General features: G+C 44.4%; 1 protein-coding gene across 1 annotated transcript in view; it reads right to left on the reverse strand.

Moving 5' to 3' along the window:
• skia (v-ski avian sarcoma viral oncogene homolog a) overlaps positions 1-10,936 on the reverse strand; it is a 76,472-nt gene extending 65,536 nt beyond the window's left edge. The window contains exon 1 of the mRNA XM_035739489.2: positions 9,500-10,936. Coding sequence (XP_035595382.1) covers positions 9,500-10,405 — 906 coding nt within the window. The 5' untranslated portion in view covers positions 10,406-10,936. The remainder of the gene's footprint in view (positions 1-9,499) is intronic.
• Positions 10,937-14,641: the final 3,705 nt, after the last annotated feature.

Genomic DNA, 14,641 nt, shown 5'->3' on the forward strand with positions numbered 1-14,641 from the left:
GACAAGAATTTGTGATAGTGCTGTATAATACTTTTTACGTGATTGCGAGTATGTATGCTGCAGTGTGTGTGTTTTTCTGTGTCTGGCTTCCTTCGTCAGACAGCCATCTGCCCCCGTGGGAGCTGTTCTGAGGCACACTATTGGCTTATGCTAGCTGAAAGAGCTGAGAGGGATCATCATTTTGGGGGGAGGTCATGTGACAGACCGCTCTTTCAAAAGGCCGACACCACTGTCACACAAAGAGAGTCCGGGCTGACGCAGCACAAATCGCCCCCAGCCAGCCATGCCAATGAAGCCCCCCTCCTAATCTCCCCTCTCTCTCTCTCTCTCTTTCTTTCTCTCAGCAATCGGCTACCTTCTACACACAGCCGCTTTCCCATTACAAACCCACACAGGATTGGACCAATAGGACTTCAATGAGCGTCATCAATTCATAATTTTTACTGACACTCCCTAATAAAAATGTTCATGCAATTTCATTAAAATTATAATAAACTGAAAAATAAATCAGCTGAATTTCAATGGGTGGAGGAGAGCATGTAGTCTCCCGGTTGTTCATGACAAGTTGTATTATTAAAGTATATGGAGGTAGTTTCTCTCTTTGTCTCTCTCTCTCTCTCTCACCCCCCAGAATGATTGAGTTTATAGCAGGCTGAAGAGTCTGAGTGCCCGTGTGTGCCAACGACAGAGTCCTTGTAACTGGGCCACTCCTTAAAAAAAAAAAAAAAAGAGAGAGAGAGAGAGAGAGCGAGAGAGAGAGAGAGAGATACCGGACATACTACTACTGTACCATAACGGCTCGCCAAACACTGCATCTATCTTTATCCACACACAGATGCATGAGAAAAAAGGTGGCGTCTCATTTTTAGCCTCTTGATATAGTGCGATATGTGGCCGTGTGTCAAAACAAAAAGTATCCACTCCGAGGGGGGTGATGATTGTCAGCCGTGCGAACGCGGAAATAGACTGTGATGTTTATCGTGCACACACAAATACTTGTAGGGAATTCCCTGTCTGGCGGTGGGCTAATATCTTCAAGGTGTGAGATTTATTTTAGAACCAAGTACTGTTGGTTACCAAAGTGTATGGTTTTTCATGTCGGGCATATATGCTTAATTGAAAACTTTTCCAGTCTTGTAACCCAATAAATGCCCTACGTCATAATTTAATTCATTGGCTGACGGCTGTAGTAGCTCTGAGGCAATTGGACGAGGCGGCGGTCGTGGTTGATTGGATGGAGGTTGAATGTGAAGCCAAGGTAAGCCCGGGTAACCTGCTGGCACTACTTTTTCACTTTGGGGAGTGGAAGGATACCCGTAGTAATTTACATGTACGGGGACCTTTCCCTGTATCCCCCTCCTCCTCTCTCACCGTCCCTCTTTCCTTCAGAGCGTCATAGCACACCAGGCCCTGTTCACTACTCCCCAGTCACTCAGGCAGTCAGGTATATTAATGCACTCTCCAGCCCTCTTGACCTTTGCCGCTCATAAAGCACGTCCCCCAGATCGCCATTTGTCATATGCAGACACTCCTGACTGACCGGGAGGCGGGCAGACCAGCAGGGGGGAGACAGGAGGCAGGAGAGGGGAGGGGACACACTGGAAGAGGAGAGGGAGGAGGCAGGGCAGACAATGGCTTGTGATGAGGGGTTGAACCTCTCTCTCTTTTTGTCCTTTTTGCTCCCTTTTCCATCACATAGGATTTGTGCTATTCCCCAAGGACGACAGTAGTGGCAACGTTGGTGGAAGGGGAGGGGGTCCCAAGGGAGGGACGTGTGTGTGTGTCTGTGCAGACGCAAGTGTGTGTGGAGGAGGATGGCAGGCAGTGAGTGAGCTTCTAGAAAAGATCGCTAAGGAGAAAGGGAGATACTCAAAGGACTCATGGAATCTATTGTTGTACAGAGCAGCCACAGGAATAACACCAAATCCCTGGGAGCTTAACATGATAGTATACGCATTACTGTACGGTAAATTCCATTGAAAATGCTGCATGTGTCAGAACTAAACCTGTGTGTACTAGCCATATGAATTCATCATTGAGAAATTAAACAGAAAATGCAACGACAAAAAATGCCCTTGGAAAAAATTAACAAACGGAACATAGATAACTATTATATCTGTTGTTTTATCAAGTATTTCCAGTGAACATTCAGCCTTTCGTAGAGAGAAGCCCCGTTTGTTAGACTAACTTTAAAAGGCTGTGAATTAAAATAGCTGCCGGCAGGTTGGAAATGAAAGGAATCGGCGCATTTAATTTATTCTCCCTCGCTGTTATTGTGCTCTTTTGAAGAATTTCCCAGACGCCACAGTCAAGCATGTCACCTGTGATTCCCTGTTTGCTTCTCGTAATAATGCGTGTTGTGATGCCGTGTTACGGAGGGGAGATTTTTTTTTCTCTCCCGGCGAGACAATATTAAACAGTGCAAGTGAGCGGCACATGTTGCAAATAATTAACGTGAGCCTCTTTGCACATGAAGTTAACTGCTAATTCAAAATAAGAAATGCAATTGACTTACATTTGAATACCATTCAAGCTACAGAGCAACAATCATCCAAATCGTTAACGAGAGGTTTCCTCCGCCACCTTATCTACACTGTGGAATCAGCATCTGTTTGTCAGTATGAAATCCACCCCTTTAGGTCTCATTGAGAAAGAAAGCCCTCTTAGCTTAGACAAGTATTAGTAAAGTGCTTACATGTCAGAGTCATGTATAACAACGTATAGAATTAGAACCATATATAGTATCTCTCGACATACAACTCTGCTAAACTCAATAATCAAACCAACTGCGACGAGGTGTTCATTGCACAACTGCCCCGTGTGGTCGATAGAACTGATATGAGGTCAGACGAGAAAACGGACATCACCGTGTCCCTTCTGGTTATGCAGTGGAGGTGAAGGAGAGATGGACTCTTCAGCCGCCCTTGACAGGGGAAGACCCCTGGCTGTCGATATCCTATTGATCCCGCTGACCCATCACGCTGGTCCAACAAGGCAGGGCTCACTGTACCCAGACAACTCAGAGTAGTCACAGTCTGCCTGGTCAGAGATAGAGATTGGAGGAGGACTCATTTAGCTAGGCACTATGAAGGCTTCTGGAGAGTTTGTCATTTCTCGGTCATGCACACACACACACACACACACACACACACACACACACACACACACACACACACACACACACACACACACACACACACACACACACACACACACACACACACGAGTCATTGGATGGGTCTTCTGCGATCACAACAGCCCTCACGACAACACCATGCAAAAAAAGTCCTTCTTCAATCAATTCAACCACTACCCCAAAACAACTGGCCCATCGCGGCCGTATATGTATTTTAATGCAGCGGCAGTTGCTGCATTTTCCCCACTGAAAACCCTCCCAAAACGAAGTGAAGAGGGATATTCTCTCTGTGGCCATTGATATGCATGGCTACCAGCTGTTGTGCTGTCCACAGTGTGGATATGGTTCTCCATCAAAAGGCTTAGCCGTGCCTGTGCCTTGCATATGAAACAGGACATGGTCTTCTGTTCCCTCAGGGAGTTCACTTCCTACCCCTTCCTTTCCCTCCCTCACTCCTTCCCTCCCTTTCCCCCCTCCAACAAGCAGTCCCTTCAGCTGGAGGCCAGATATCCCAAGGTACACTGGGGACATTTTTGGGCAGTGGGAAGGGAAGTTTCAGCCCCTGTGAAACAGGGTCTGGAGCCCAGCCACACTTTTGGAGCAGTGCTTTTGAAAACAACGAGGCCCCCAGATCTCCTTGCTAGAGAGGGCTGACTCTGCAGAAAGAGAGAGAGGGGCCTGCCTGCTACCTGGCTTGCACTCTACAAAATGGGATCTCTTTGCACTTTTGCCACCCTTTTGAGAGTCCACAAAAGAGCTTGTAGTCCAAACTCAGTTTTAGGCTTCTTCCATTTTCAACCTTAATTGCAACTGCAGACCAAAAGCATCATGATGCAAGTCCTGTCCGAATGCACCTGCCTTCACAGCCTCTCTCTAACAGCTGCTCTTTGCCTACAAAAGCCTTCCTAGCCACCCGGGCGCGAGAATGAAACCTGGGAGGGAAAACAACTTGATTTTCCTGTCCCACGGAAAATGGACGGTGGAGGGTTGGATATAACAGTGCAGGTGTGGGGACATGTTTCATTCATGCCTACTCAAGAGGGTTTGCTGGGGCTGCAGGTAGCCTAGTGGTTAGAGCGTTGGACTAGTTACTGAAAGGTTGCAAGATTGAATCCCTAAGCTGAAAAGGTCCCAAAATAAATCTGTCGTTCTGCCCCTGAACAAGGTAGATAACACACTGTTCCTAGGCCTTCATTGAAAATAAGAATTTGTTCTTGACCTGACTTGCCTAGTAAAATAAAAAAATGTTTTAAAAGGGTTTGCAGTTGATGCTTGCGTAATGGGCTTGTCTCCTCTCTCTCTTGCAAGGAGTGGCGGGTCTGGAATGTAACGTCTGTCGCAACTCTCCTGTTTCCCAGACTAACTACTAGTTTTCCCCTGGCTAACTACTAGTCTTGTCTGCTGGCTTCCACAAGGCGACGTCTGCCAAAACACACAACAAAACAACGCCTGATAGCCCTGCCGCACTAGAGAGCAACAAACCAGCTTGCTACAGTCCAGGGCCAGGCTGGGAGAACCATTGAGCCATTGAGATTTTTACGCTCAGAGTCTGAATGCTTTTGTATTCTGTTTTTCGCCTTATGCAACCAAAAGACCGTGCTGCTGCTAAATGTCTCAGCAAAACTTGGCCGTTGGTGGAAACGTAAACTGCCTGTGCATAAACTAAGCTCACTCCCATTCTTTTTCTCTCTCGTTCATATCTCCTCCCAACAGATGGGGTGCATATAAATCACATCGTCTTGATGTGAACTAAAACCTAGGGAGGTCCTAAATCTGCGGCCGCCATCCTTATCTAAACATCCTGATGCGGAAAGCCACTGATGATGTTTGCCACCCACATGTGTTCGAGCCAGAAACCGTAATAAAGGCAAGCCAACATTGGCATGGTGAACTTAGAGACCAAGTCTACTGCTCCACACCCGACTTGTAAACTTTGAACCCATTCAACAGTTCACTGAGCTAACTCACTTGCTCATTCACAGCTGTTTGCACTCCCACAGTCAACACCGGCGTGCTCACATCGAAAATGAAAACGGAGAATGCACTTTTATTGCAAATTCCAACACAGCCTTTTATAAGGGAAGTAGGGCTGCAATAAGAAAGGTGTACTGCAAAGTCGGTGTGGTGTCATTTTCCTGTCTTTGGGTGGGATGTGTGTGTGTTGGGTAATGCCCAGACTAGAGGTCAACCGATTATGATTTTTCAACGCCGATACCAATTCCGATTATTGGGGGACGAAAAAAAGCCGATTCCGATTAATAGGCCGATTGTTTTATTTATTTATTTGTAATAATGACAATTACAACAATACTGTATGAACACTTATTTTAACTTAATATAATACATCAATACATTTCAATTTAGCCTCAGGTAAATAATGAAACATGTTCAATTTGGTTTAAATAATGCAAAAACAAAGTGTTGGAGAAGAAAGTAAAAGTGCAATATGTGCTATGTAAGAAAGCCATCGGTTCAGTTCCTTGCTCAGAACATGAGAACATATGAAAACAGGTGGTTCCTTTTAACATGAGTCTTCAATATTCCCAGGTAAGAAGTTTTAGGTTGTAGTTATTATAGGAATTATAGGACTATTTCCCTCTATACTATTTGTATTTCATTAACCTTTGACTATTGGATGTTCTTATAGGCACTTTAGTATTGTCAGTGTAACAGTATAGCTTCCGTCCCTCTCCTCGCTCCTCCCTGGGCTCGAACCTGCAACACAACGACAACAGACACCATAGAAGCAGCGTTACCCATGCAGATCAAGGGGAACAACTACTAGAAGGCTCAGAGCGAGTGATGTTTGAAACGCTATTAGCGCGCGCTAACTAGCTAGCCATTTCACTTCGGTTACACCAGCCTCATCTCGGGAGTTGATAGGCTTGAGGTCATAAACAGTGCAATGCTTGACGCACAACAAAGAGCTGCGCGAAAGTGCTGTTTGAATTTATGTTTACACGCCTGCTTCGGCCTACCACCGCTCAGTCAGATACTTAGTCAGATTGTATGCAACACAGGACACACTAGATAATATCTAGTAATATCATCAACCATGTGTAGTTAACTAGTGATTATGATTGATTGTTTTTTATAAGATAAGTTTAATGCTAGCTAGCAACTTACCTTGGCTTACTGCATTCACGTAACAGGCAGTCTCCTTGTGGAGTGCAACGACAGAGAGGCAGGTCGTTATTGCGTTGGACTAGTTAACTGTAAGGTTGAAAGATTGGATCCCCCGAGCTGACATGGTGAAAATCTGTCGTTCTGCCCCTGAACAAGGCAGTTACCCCACCGTTCCTAGGCCGTCATTGAAGATAAGAATGTGTTCTAAACTCACTTGCCTTTATTAATAATAATAAAAAATAAAAATAGAAAAAAATCAGCAAATCGCCGCCCAAAAATACAGATTTACGATTGTTACGAAAACTTGAAATCTGCCCTAATTAATCGGCCATTCCGATTAATCGGTCGAACTCTAGCTCAGACGGCCGCTACCAAGCAGCAGTCTGCTCCTCAGAGGAGCAAAGCGTCTCCGAGACCAGGAAGTCCTTCGAGCTCACTTCCTGTGTCTGACTGTGAGATGGCTGCCAGCTACATTCACAAACTTTCACAAAAACCACCCTTTCCTCTTGCCAACAACTCAAGAAAAAAAGGTATTGAAAGCACAATAAATTCAATCCGGTCTATCACTTACTTACTTCTCGGAAACGCATTTCAAAGTAACACCCCCAGTGAAATGTGCTGACAAATGGAAACTTGTACAGTAGCGAGAGAAGTTTAGCAATATTACCATAATTCAAGATTCTGCTAACTTTCTCTCATTAGCATTGCTTTTGCAAAGCCACTTGATAAAAAAAGAGTGAATTCAAAGGACGGTCATATTAACAATTTCTAACACAAAAGCCTTTTGAGACCCTCTAAAAATAGAAGAGAGTTTTAAAGAGGGGTCATTTAGGTTCCCCCACTCAAACCTAAACACAGATGAGTGCCAAGAGAAAGTATTGACTGTGGCATGGCAAGGCTCTGGCCCTCCTAAAATACTGGCAAATGGAAGGGTAAAGACTCTGGTGGTGAATTGTTAGACCTCTGTTGGTAAACACTTCCACTTTGTTTGTATGGCCCACTGAAAATGCCTTACCATAATCACCCACTCTCCTTTCACCCTCCTTTCATGATGAGGGGCAAAGGAGTAGGTAACAAGGGGGAAGGGAAAAGAGTGTGTGTGATGGGGGAGGTGAATGTACCCCTTTGTTGGGATCATATTATGTTTCCACCACAATACTCCTATCCCTGCTTCATCAACTCTATTCATGTTAACAGTTCATGCAAATGACCATGCTTGCCTTTCATTTGTGGAGGGGGCTCTTTTATCAGTCTTAGCTGGGGGAAGAGGGGAGGGGAGGGATGACCCCCCCCTGCCTGCCTCCCCACCCCAAAGCGCAGGCTTAATCCCCCCATATGACTTAAGGCCCGCTCACATCGAACTGAATGTGGATCTAGCGTTCGTCTGCCAATCGTTCAGCGAGCTGTGTTTTAGAGACAACCCGCTGTAGACGTCTGACTGATGACATTTTTCAAGTGATTCTACGTGTAAAATCGGTGCGCACTCGGTTAGCAAATTACATTTAGCGGTGCCAAGTACTCTCCGCCAGCAAACGCTATTGGTGTGAGCCCTTAGAATCAAGGGTCTGCCTGTTGTAGTAGCAGTTCTAGGCTAAAGCCTATATATCCTCCAATGTAAAAGTCAGGGTTAGGCAAACTGAGGCCCCCATACAGCGCTCAATTACCCCGAAACGGGTGAGCCTGGGTGGCATGCGAGACTCTGGGCCCCTCTCACCCGTGTGATAGGCTCCACTCTGCTTCATTTAGGGCTCATCAGATAGCCGGCAATGAAAGAGATGCGAGAATCCACGTGATAAATCATGGCTTGATGTGAACGAGCCGCTCTTTTTGAACAGATATTGTTGGTGAACATCGGGAGCCGAATCGCATCTGTGAAAGAGACGTTCATTTCGCTCCCTGATTTGCATACTGCTACTACTGATTTCTTTGCTCAAAACAACGTTTTTCTGCAGAAAGTTACAAAATAATTATATTAAGAGGATGAACCCTCACGGTAGAAACAATAAATAGTGGGGAGCGCGTAAATCTGGTCCCCGCTGATTTTTTTCGCGCCATCTAATAATTTGGCCAAGTAAAAATGTATTTGAACGCGCATTTCACGATCTGACATAATGGTAGTCTACCTCTTGTTTCATGGTTATAGGTAGATTTTTAAGCATTTTGAATGAAGAACCGGTTGGGAGCCAAATGAGCCAGCTCTTTTAGGTGAATGGATCTAAATGGGCCAGTTCCCCGAAAAGACTCAGAATGCCCATCACTAATGTCTTGCAGAAACAGTGCTGGTCTCCCCTCCATCTCGTCATTAGAATATACGTGCTCTGAAATAATATAATATTTTTAGAATCACTGCATTTGGAGGGGGGGAAAGTATAATAAAAAAGTGCTTAGTAATATTTAACATATTTTGTTGTGGCATATGATTTGATTTCCTAGTAACCCATTGGCACAAACACAGACAGATTGAAGCGATAGTAGCCTAGTTATTCAGCTGACAAAGTCGGAGTCTTCTACTGTAATGGGCTCTCTAGACAGACACAACAATGAACCTATCTCGCGCGTCCTAATAAAAAGCCAGCCCCCCCCATTACGCACGGAAGAGCACCTCGCTAACGAAACATCCATCTTCAAGTACCTGAGATAACTTGGCCCGACCAAGTGCCTCTTTCTCAAACACAGCCAGTCTGCCACAATACACTGAAAAGTGCGAACTGAGGGGTTGCTGTAGGAGGTGTTCTCCGGACTTAAGAAAAGACGACTTTATTTCCTTGTCCCGTCCTTACATCACATGAGTTCTCGATAGTTGTTGTAACACTATTATAGGGTAATTTGTTGGTAAATGGGATCGTTTTTAAAGTAAGGTCAATAAAATTGAGCCATTGACACCCGCAGAGGTCTTTCACAGGCAAATAATGATTTTATTGCCACCAGAGGCGTTTAGCTGGTATTGGTGGACAATTAGTAACAATATGTTAAGTGTAACCAAATCCTGGAAGGACTCGTCTCAAATCTAAACAAACCCATGGCAGGGACTAATCATTGCAGATTGCACCAATAGTATACTGTATTCTAGATAGGAGTCGTTGACGTTCTAGATAGCATTATATTTACAAGAAGACAAGACAACAACACACCAGAAAGAGAAATGGAAACAAACGTTCGAAAGTGTAACAACATTCGTATAATGCAACAACACTTGCAACACAGTGCAACTACATTGTAACATAGACTTAAACTCACCCTTGATGCTTTCCTCTTATATTTGTTGGCGAAGTCAAATTTCTCTTTAATCTCGTCCAAATGCTGCTCCAGGCGCGCCTTCTCCTCTTTCCCCGTGTAATCCTGGCCCAAGAGGACGTATGCCCTCCAGTTGGCGGAGTCAAAGCCCCAGTGGCAAGTCCTGTTTTCCAACGATTTGTGACTGTGCACCACGAACTTATGGGTCGGGTACATGAGTCTGCAGTCCATGCACTGGATGCAGGCTGCGTTGGGGCTGGTGTACAGCTCCGGGACGAAGAGACCCTTGCACTTTCCGAAACACTCGTGGTATATTTTGAAGCTTCTCTCCGTGATCTCCAGCTCCAGGGAGCCAGAAAACTCTTTCTTGCAGTGCGGAGGGTAGGTGCCCCCGTAAATCAGGGCATTGCACAGGCGCTCCGCGTCAGTTTTGGTTATGAGTCCGCAGGAAGGCGCGGAGAATGGAAGAATCCCCATGACTTTGAGGATTTCCAGCTGTTCCGCGGTGCACCTGGAGCAGTAGATGTGGAGGTCGTCGCACACCGAGTTGATCTGCTGGAGGGAGAAATCCCGAAGGACGGTGTTAAGGATCTGCGGCAAGCACAGACGTTTCTCGCCGCCGACCACGAAACAGGAGACAGTCTCCGTCTCCAAGACCGTCTCGCACCTCTCAGTGGAGCGGTCGGACGGGATGAAGAGAGGCCCCGGCATCACTGTCGGTGGCTGCATGGGCAGATGCAGCACGGGCTCGGGCTCTTTTCCATCCTTCTTGAACAGGAGGTCATGTGGCCATCGAGCAGAAAAAGCCGCCGGTCCGCCGAGGGAGCTCATAGAACTCAGATGAAACTGCTTGAGAGTTTGTTGCAGTCCTGGGTGAGGTTGGAAGCTTTGTCGAGTTACAGTCTCCATGTTTTCACTACGACTTTGAAAGCGAGAGTTCCTTTCAACTGGGGAAAACTAAAACAATCGAAAGACACGATAGGTCCCGGTTCCTTGTAAATCCAAGGTATCCCAGAATTAGCCAAGTGCGGAAAGCGCTTCATCAAACATCCACAAAAAAGTCCCAGGTAGTGAGTTTCCAATTCCGTTGACTAGGAACCTACTAGGCAAATGGTGACACCGGCGAGTCTTCCCATGCAGTAGACTCCCGACTGTCCATATCTAAAACGCGTCCCTCTGAAACTCCTCCAAAAAGGAATGGTACGCTTTTGAAGTTCCAGAAAAAGTATCGACCGATAAAGCAAAGCCTTCTCTCTATGTAACAGGTGTAAAACACATACAAAAATCAGTTTGAAATACTGCAGTAGAGCCCGATGCAAACACTCCGTTTACCCACGCAGTTCGCTGCGCCTGTGTGGAGATGGCTTGTCTGTGAGCTGGGTTGCGCTCACTCGCTCGCTCGCTCGCCCACTCACTCACTCACTCACTTGCTCTCTCTCTCTCTCTCTCTCTCTCTCTCTCTCTCTCTCTCTCTCTCTCTCTCTCTCTCCCTCCCTCTCTCTCGCATCCCTCTCTCAGTGTTTGTGAGTGTCTGGCTCAATCATTGAATCCCAGCCAAGAATGTGACTGACTCCGCAGGCTGGCTCTTCCAGGAACAAATCGGCACTCCCCTACTTCTCCTAGAAGCCTTGTGCGGAATATGCAAAGGTGAAAAAATGCACAGGGCTCATTGAATCCCTTGATTCACAGCTAGGAACGGTTGTAACCGAAAGAGAATGGGTGGAGTTTGCTACAGACAGTCAAATTTAGACTTTAAGGGGAAATGCAAATTACACGACTGACTGCGGTTTGTTTATTTAGGTTTATCTTTCCAGGCTGGCTTATACTGTGAATTGCGAAAACTGGGGAATAATACATATTAGGGCCACATATTTTCAGATATAGCAACATATGAATAACTATTATTATTGTTATTTGGACGCAACATTCCAATTTTATTAATTTTACGCATAGGCTGTTTTTACGCATAGACTTGTTTTACGCATAGACTTGTTTTACTCTATAGATGTGCCAGTTAATTGCGCAAGCACGGCTATACTGTTCGAGCTCCCCTATAGTAGCAGCACAGTCTATGCAATTATGTTTGAGTCACTTTCCCCCAGGGTTTTTTAGTTTTAATTGTAATGTGCAACAACGAGGGCGTGAATACGCACACTTTAAACGTATGAACAATTGAACAGTGCAGCGGGGGTTAGGCTGCGATCAAGTGGACTAGCCTACATCGAATCATTCCTATTGTGCTGAAGAGTTGGGAAAGGGGTGAAAAATACAAACTGAACTGCATTTAAAATGTACATTGTTACTTGGGTGTAATTAACTGGAGCAATTTGTATATTTTTTTCAATGAATGTGATTGAATAAATAATATAGCCTACGCCTAATACACTTGTGGAGAGTATATTAGCTTTTTTTTACTACTACACGGTTTTAATACTAATCGGCCTTCAAAAGATTCATGAAATTAACTGTATGCCCTTCTACACCTGCATTGTAATGTTGTTCATTTGGTCGGCTCTGTTGTCGTTTGCTGTCATCTCCAATAAAGATTTACTGTGATGACGTGAGCTAAAAAATGAAAGGTGAGGCAATTGTTTGCCGTTCCTGTGGCTCCTCCTAGCCATGAGGCAATGTAACTGCAACCGCATGGCAATTGGAGATATGCTCAGTCACATAGGTCATTAGAATATGAATTAGGCCATAAATTAGTACTCTGGATATTAATATCATCAATATATTTACATGGCATATAGCAAACATAACCATGAGTAGGCTACAATTTTCATGTGAGCAATATTCTGACCGAAAAGTTGCTGGTTTGAATACCTGAGCCGACCAGGAGAAAAATGTGTCGATGTGCCCTTTAGTAAGACTCTTAACCCTAATTTGCTCCAGTGATGCAATACTACTATGGCTAACCTTGTAAAAAAATGACACATTTCACTGTACCTATCCGGTGTAGGTTACTATATATATATATATATATACAGTGCCTTGCGAAAGTATTCGGCCCCCTTGAACTTTGCGACCTTTTGCCACATTTCAGGCTTCAAACATAAGGATATAAAACTGTATTTTTTTGTGAAGAATCAACAACAAGTGGGACACAATCATGAAGTGGAACGACATTTATTGGATATTTCAAACTTTTTTAACAAATCAAAAACTGAAAAATTGGGCGTGCAAAATTATTCAGCCCCCTTAAGTTAATACTTTGTAGCTGTGATTACAGCTGTAAGTCGCTTGGGGTATGTCTCTATCAGTTTTGCACATCGAGAGACTGAAATTTTTTCCCATTCCTCCTTGCAAAACAGCTCGAGCTCAGTGAGGTTGGATGGAGAGCATTTGTGAACAGCAGTTTTCAGTTCTTTCCACAGATTCTCGATTGGATTCAGGTCTGGACTTTGACTTGGCCATTCTAACACCTGGATATGTTTATTTTTGAACCATTCCATTGTAGATTTTGCTTTATGTTTTGGATCATTGTCTTGTTGGAAGACAAATCTCAGGTCTTTTGCAGACTCCATCAGGTTTTCTTCCAGAATGGTCCTGTATTTGGCTCCATCCATCTTCCCATCCATTTTAACCATCTTCCCTGTCCCTCCTGAAGAAAAGCAGGCCCGAACCATGATGCTGCCACCACCATGTTTGACAGTGGGGATAGTGTGTTCAGGGTGATGAGCGGTGTTGCTTTTACGCCAAACATAACGTTTTTCATTGTTGCCAAAAAGTTCAATTTTGGTTTCATCTGACCAGAGCACCTTCTTCCACATGTTTGGCGTGTCTCCCCGGTGGCTTGTGGCAAACTTTAAACAACACTTTTTATGGATATCTTTAAGAAATGGCTTTCTTCTTGCCACTCTTCCATAAAGGCCAGATTTGTGCAATATATTGATTGTTGTCCTATGGACAGAGTCTCCCACCTCAGCTGTAGATCTCTGCAGTTCATCCAGAGTGATCATGGGCCTCTTGGCTGCATCTCTGATCAGTCTTCTCCTTGTATGAGCTGAAAGTTTAGAGGGACGGCCAGGTCTTGGTAGATTTGCAGTGGTCTGATACTCCTTCCATTTCAATATTATCCATTGCACAGTGCTCCTTGGGATGTTCAAAGCTTGGAAAATCTTTTTGTATCCAAATCCGGCTTTAAACTTCACAACAGTATCTCGGACCTGCCTGGTGTGTTCCTTGTTCTTCATGATGCTCTCTGCGCTTTTAACGGACCTCTGAGACTATCACAGTGCAGGTGCATTTATACGGAGACTTGATTACACACAAGTGGATTGTATTTATCATCATTAGTCATTTAGGTCAACATTGGATCATTCAGAGATCCTCACTGAACTTCTGGAGAGAGTTTGCTGCACTGAAAGTAATGGGGCTGAATAATTTTGCACGCCCAATTTTTCAGTTTTTGATTTGTTAAAAAAGTTTGAAATATCCAATAAATGTCGTTCCACTTCATGATTGTGTCCCACTTGTTGTTGATTCTTCACAAAAAAATACATTTTTATATATTTATGTATGAAGCCTGAAATGTGGCAAAAGGTCGCAAAGTTCAAGGGGGCCGAATACTTTCGCAAGGCACTGTATATATATACACACACACACACACACACACACACACACACACACACACACACACACACACACACACACACACACACACACACACACACACACACACACACACACAGTACCAGTCAAAAGTTTAGACACACCTACTCATTCAAGGGGTTTTCTTTATTTTTTGTTACTATTTTCTACATTGTAGAATAATAGTGAAGACATCAAAACTTTGAAATAATCATGTAATAACCCAAAAAAGTGTTAAACAAATGTAAATATAATTAGATTTTAGATTCTTCAAAGTAGCCACCCTTTGCCTTAATGAACGCTTTGCACACTCATGGCATTCTCTCAATCAGCTTCACCTGGAATGCTTTTCCAACAGTCTTGAATGAGTTCCCACATATGCTGAGCACTTGTTGGCAGCTTTTCCTTCACTCTGCGGTCCAACTAATCCCAAACCATCTCAGTTGGTTTTGAGGTCAGGTGATTGTGGAGGCCAGGTCATCTGATGCAGCACTCCATCACTCTCCTTCTTGGTTAAATAGCTCTTACACAGCTTGGAGGGTCATTATCCTGTTG

This window comes from Oncorhynchus keta, chromosome 27, assembly GCF_023373465.1.
Source record: "Oncorhynchus keta strain PuntledgeMale-10-30-2019 chromosome 27, Oket_V2, whole genome shotgun sequence".
NCBI lineage: Eukaryota > Metazoa > Chordata > Actinopteri > Salmoniformes > Salmonidae > Oncorhynchus > Oncorhynchus keta.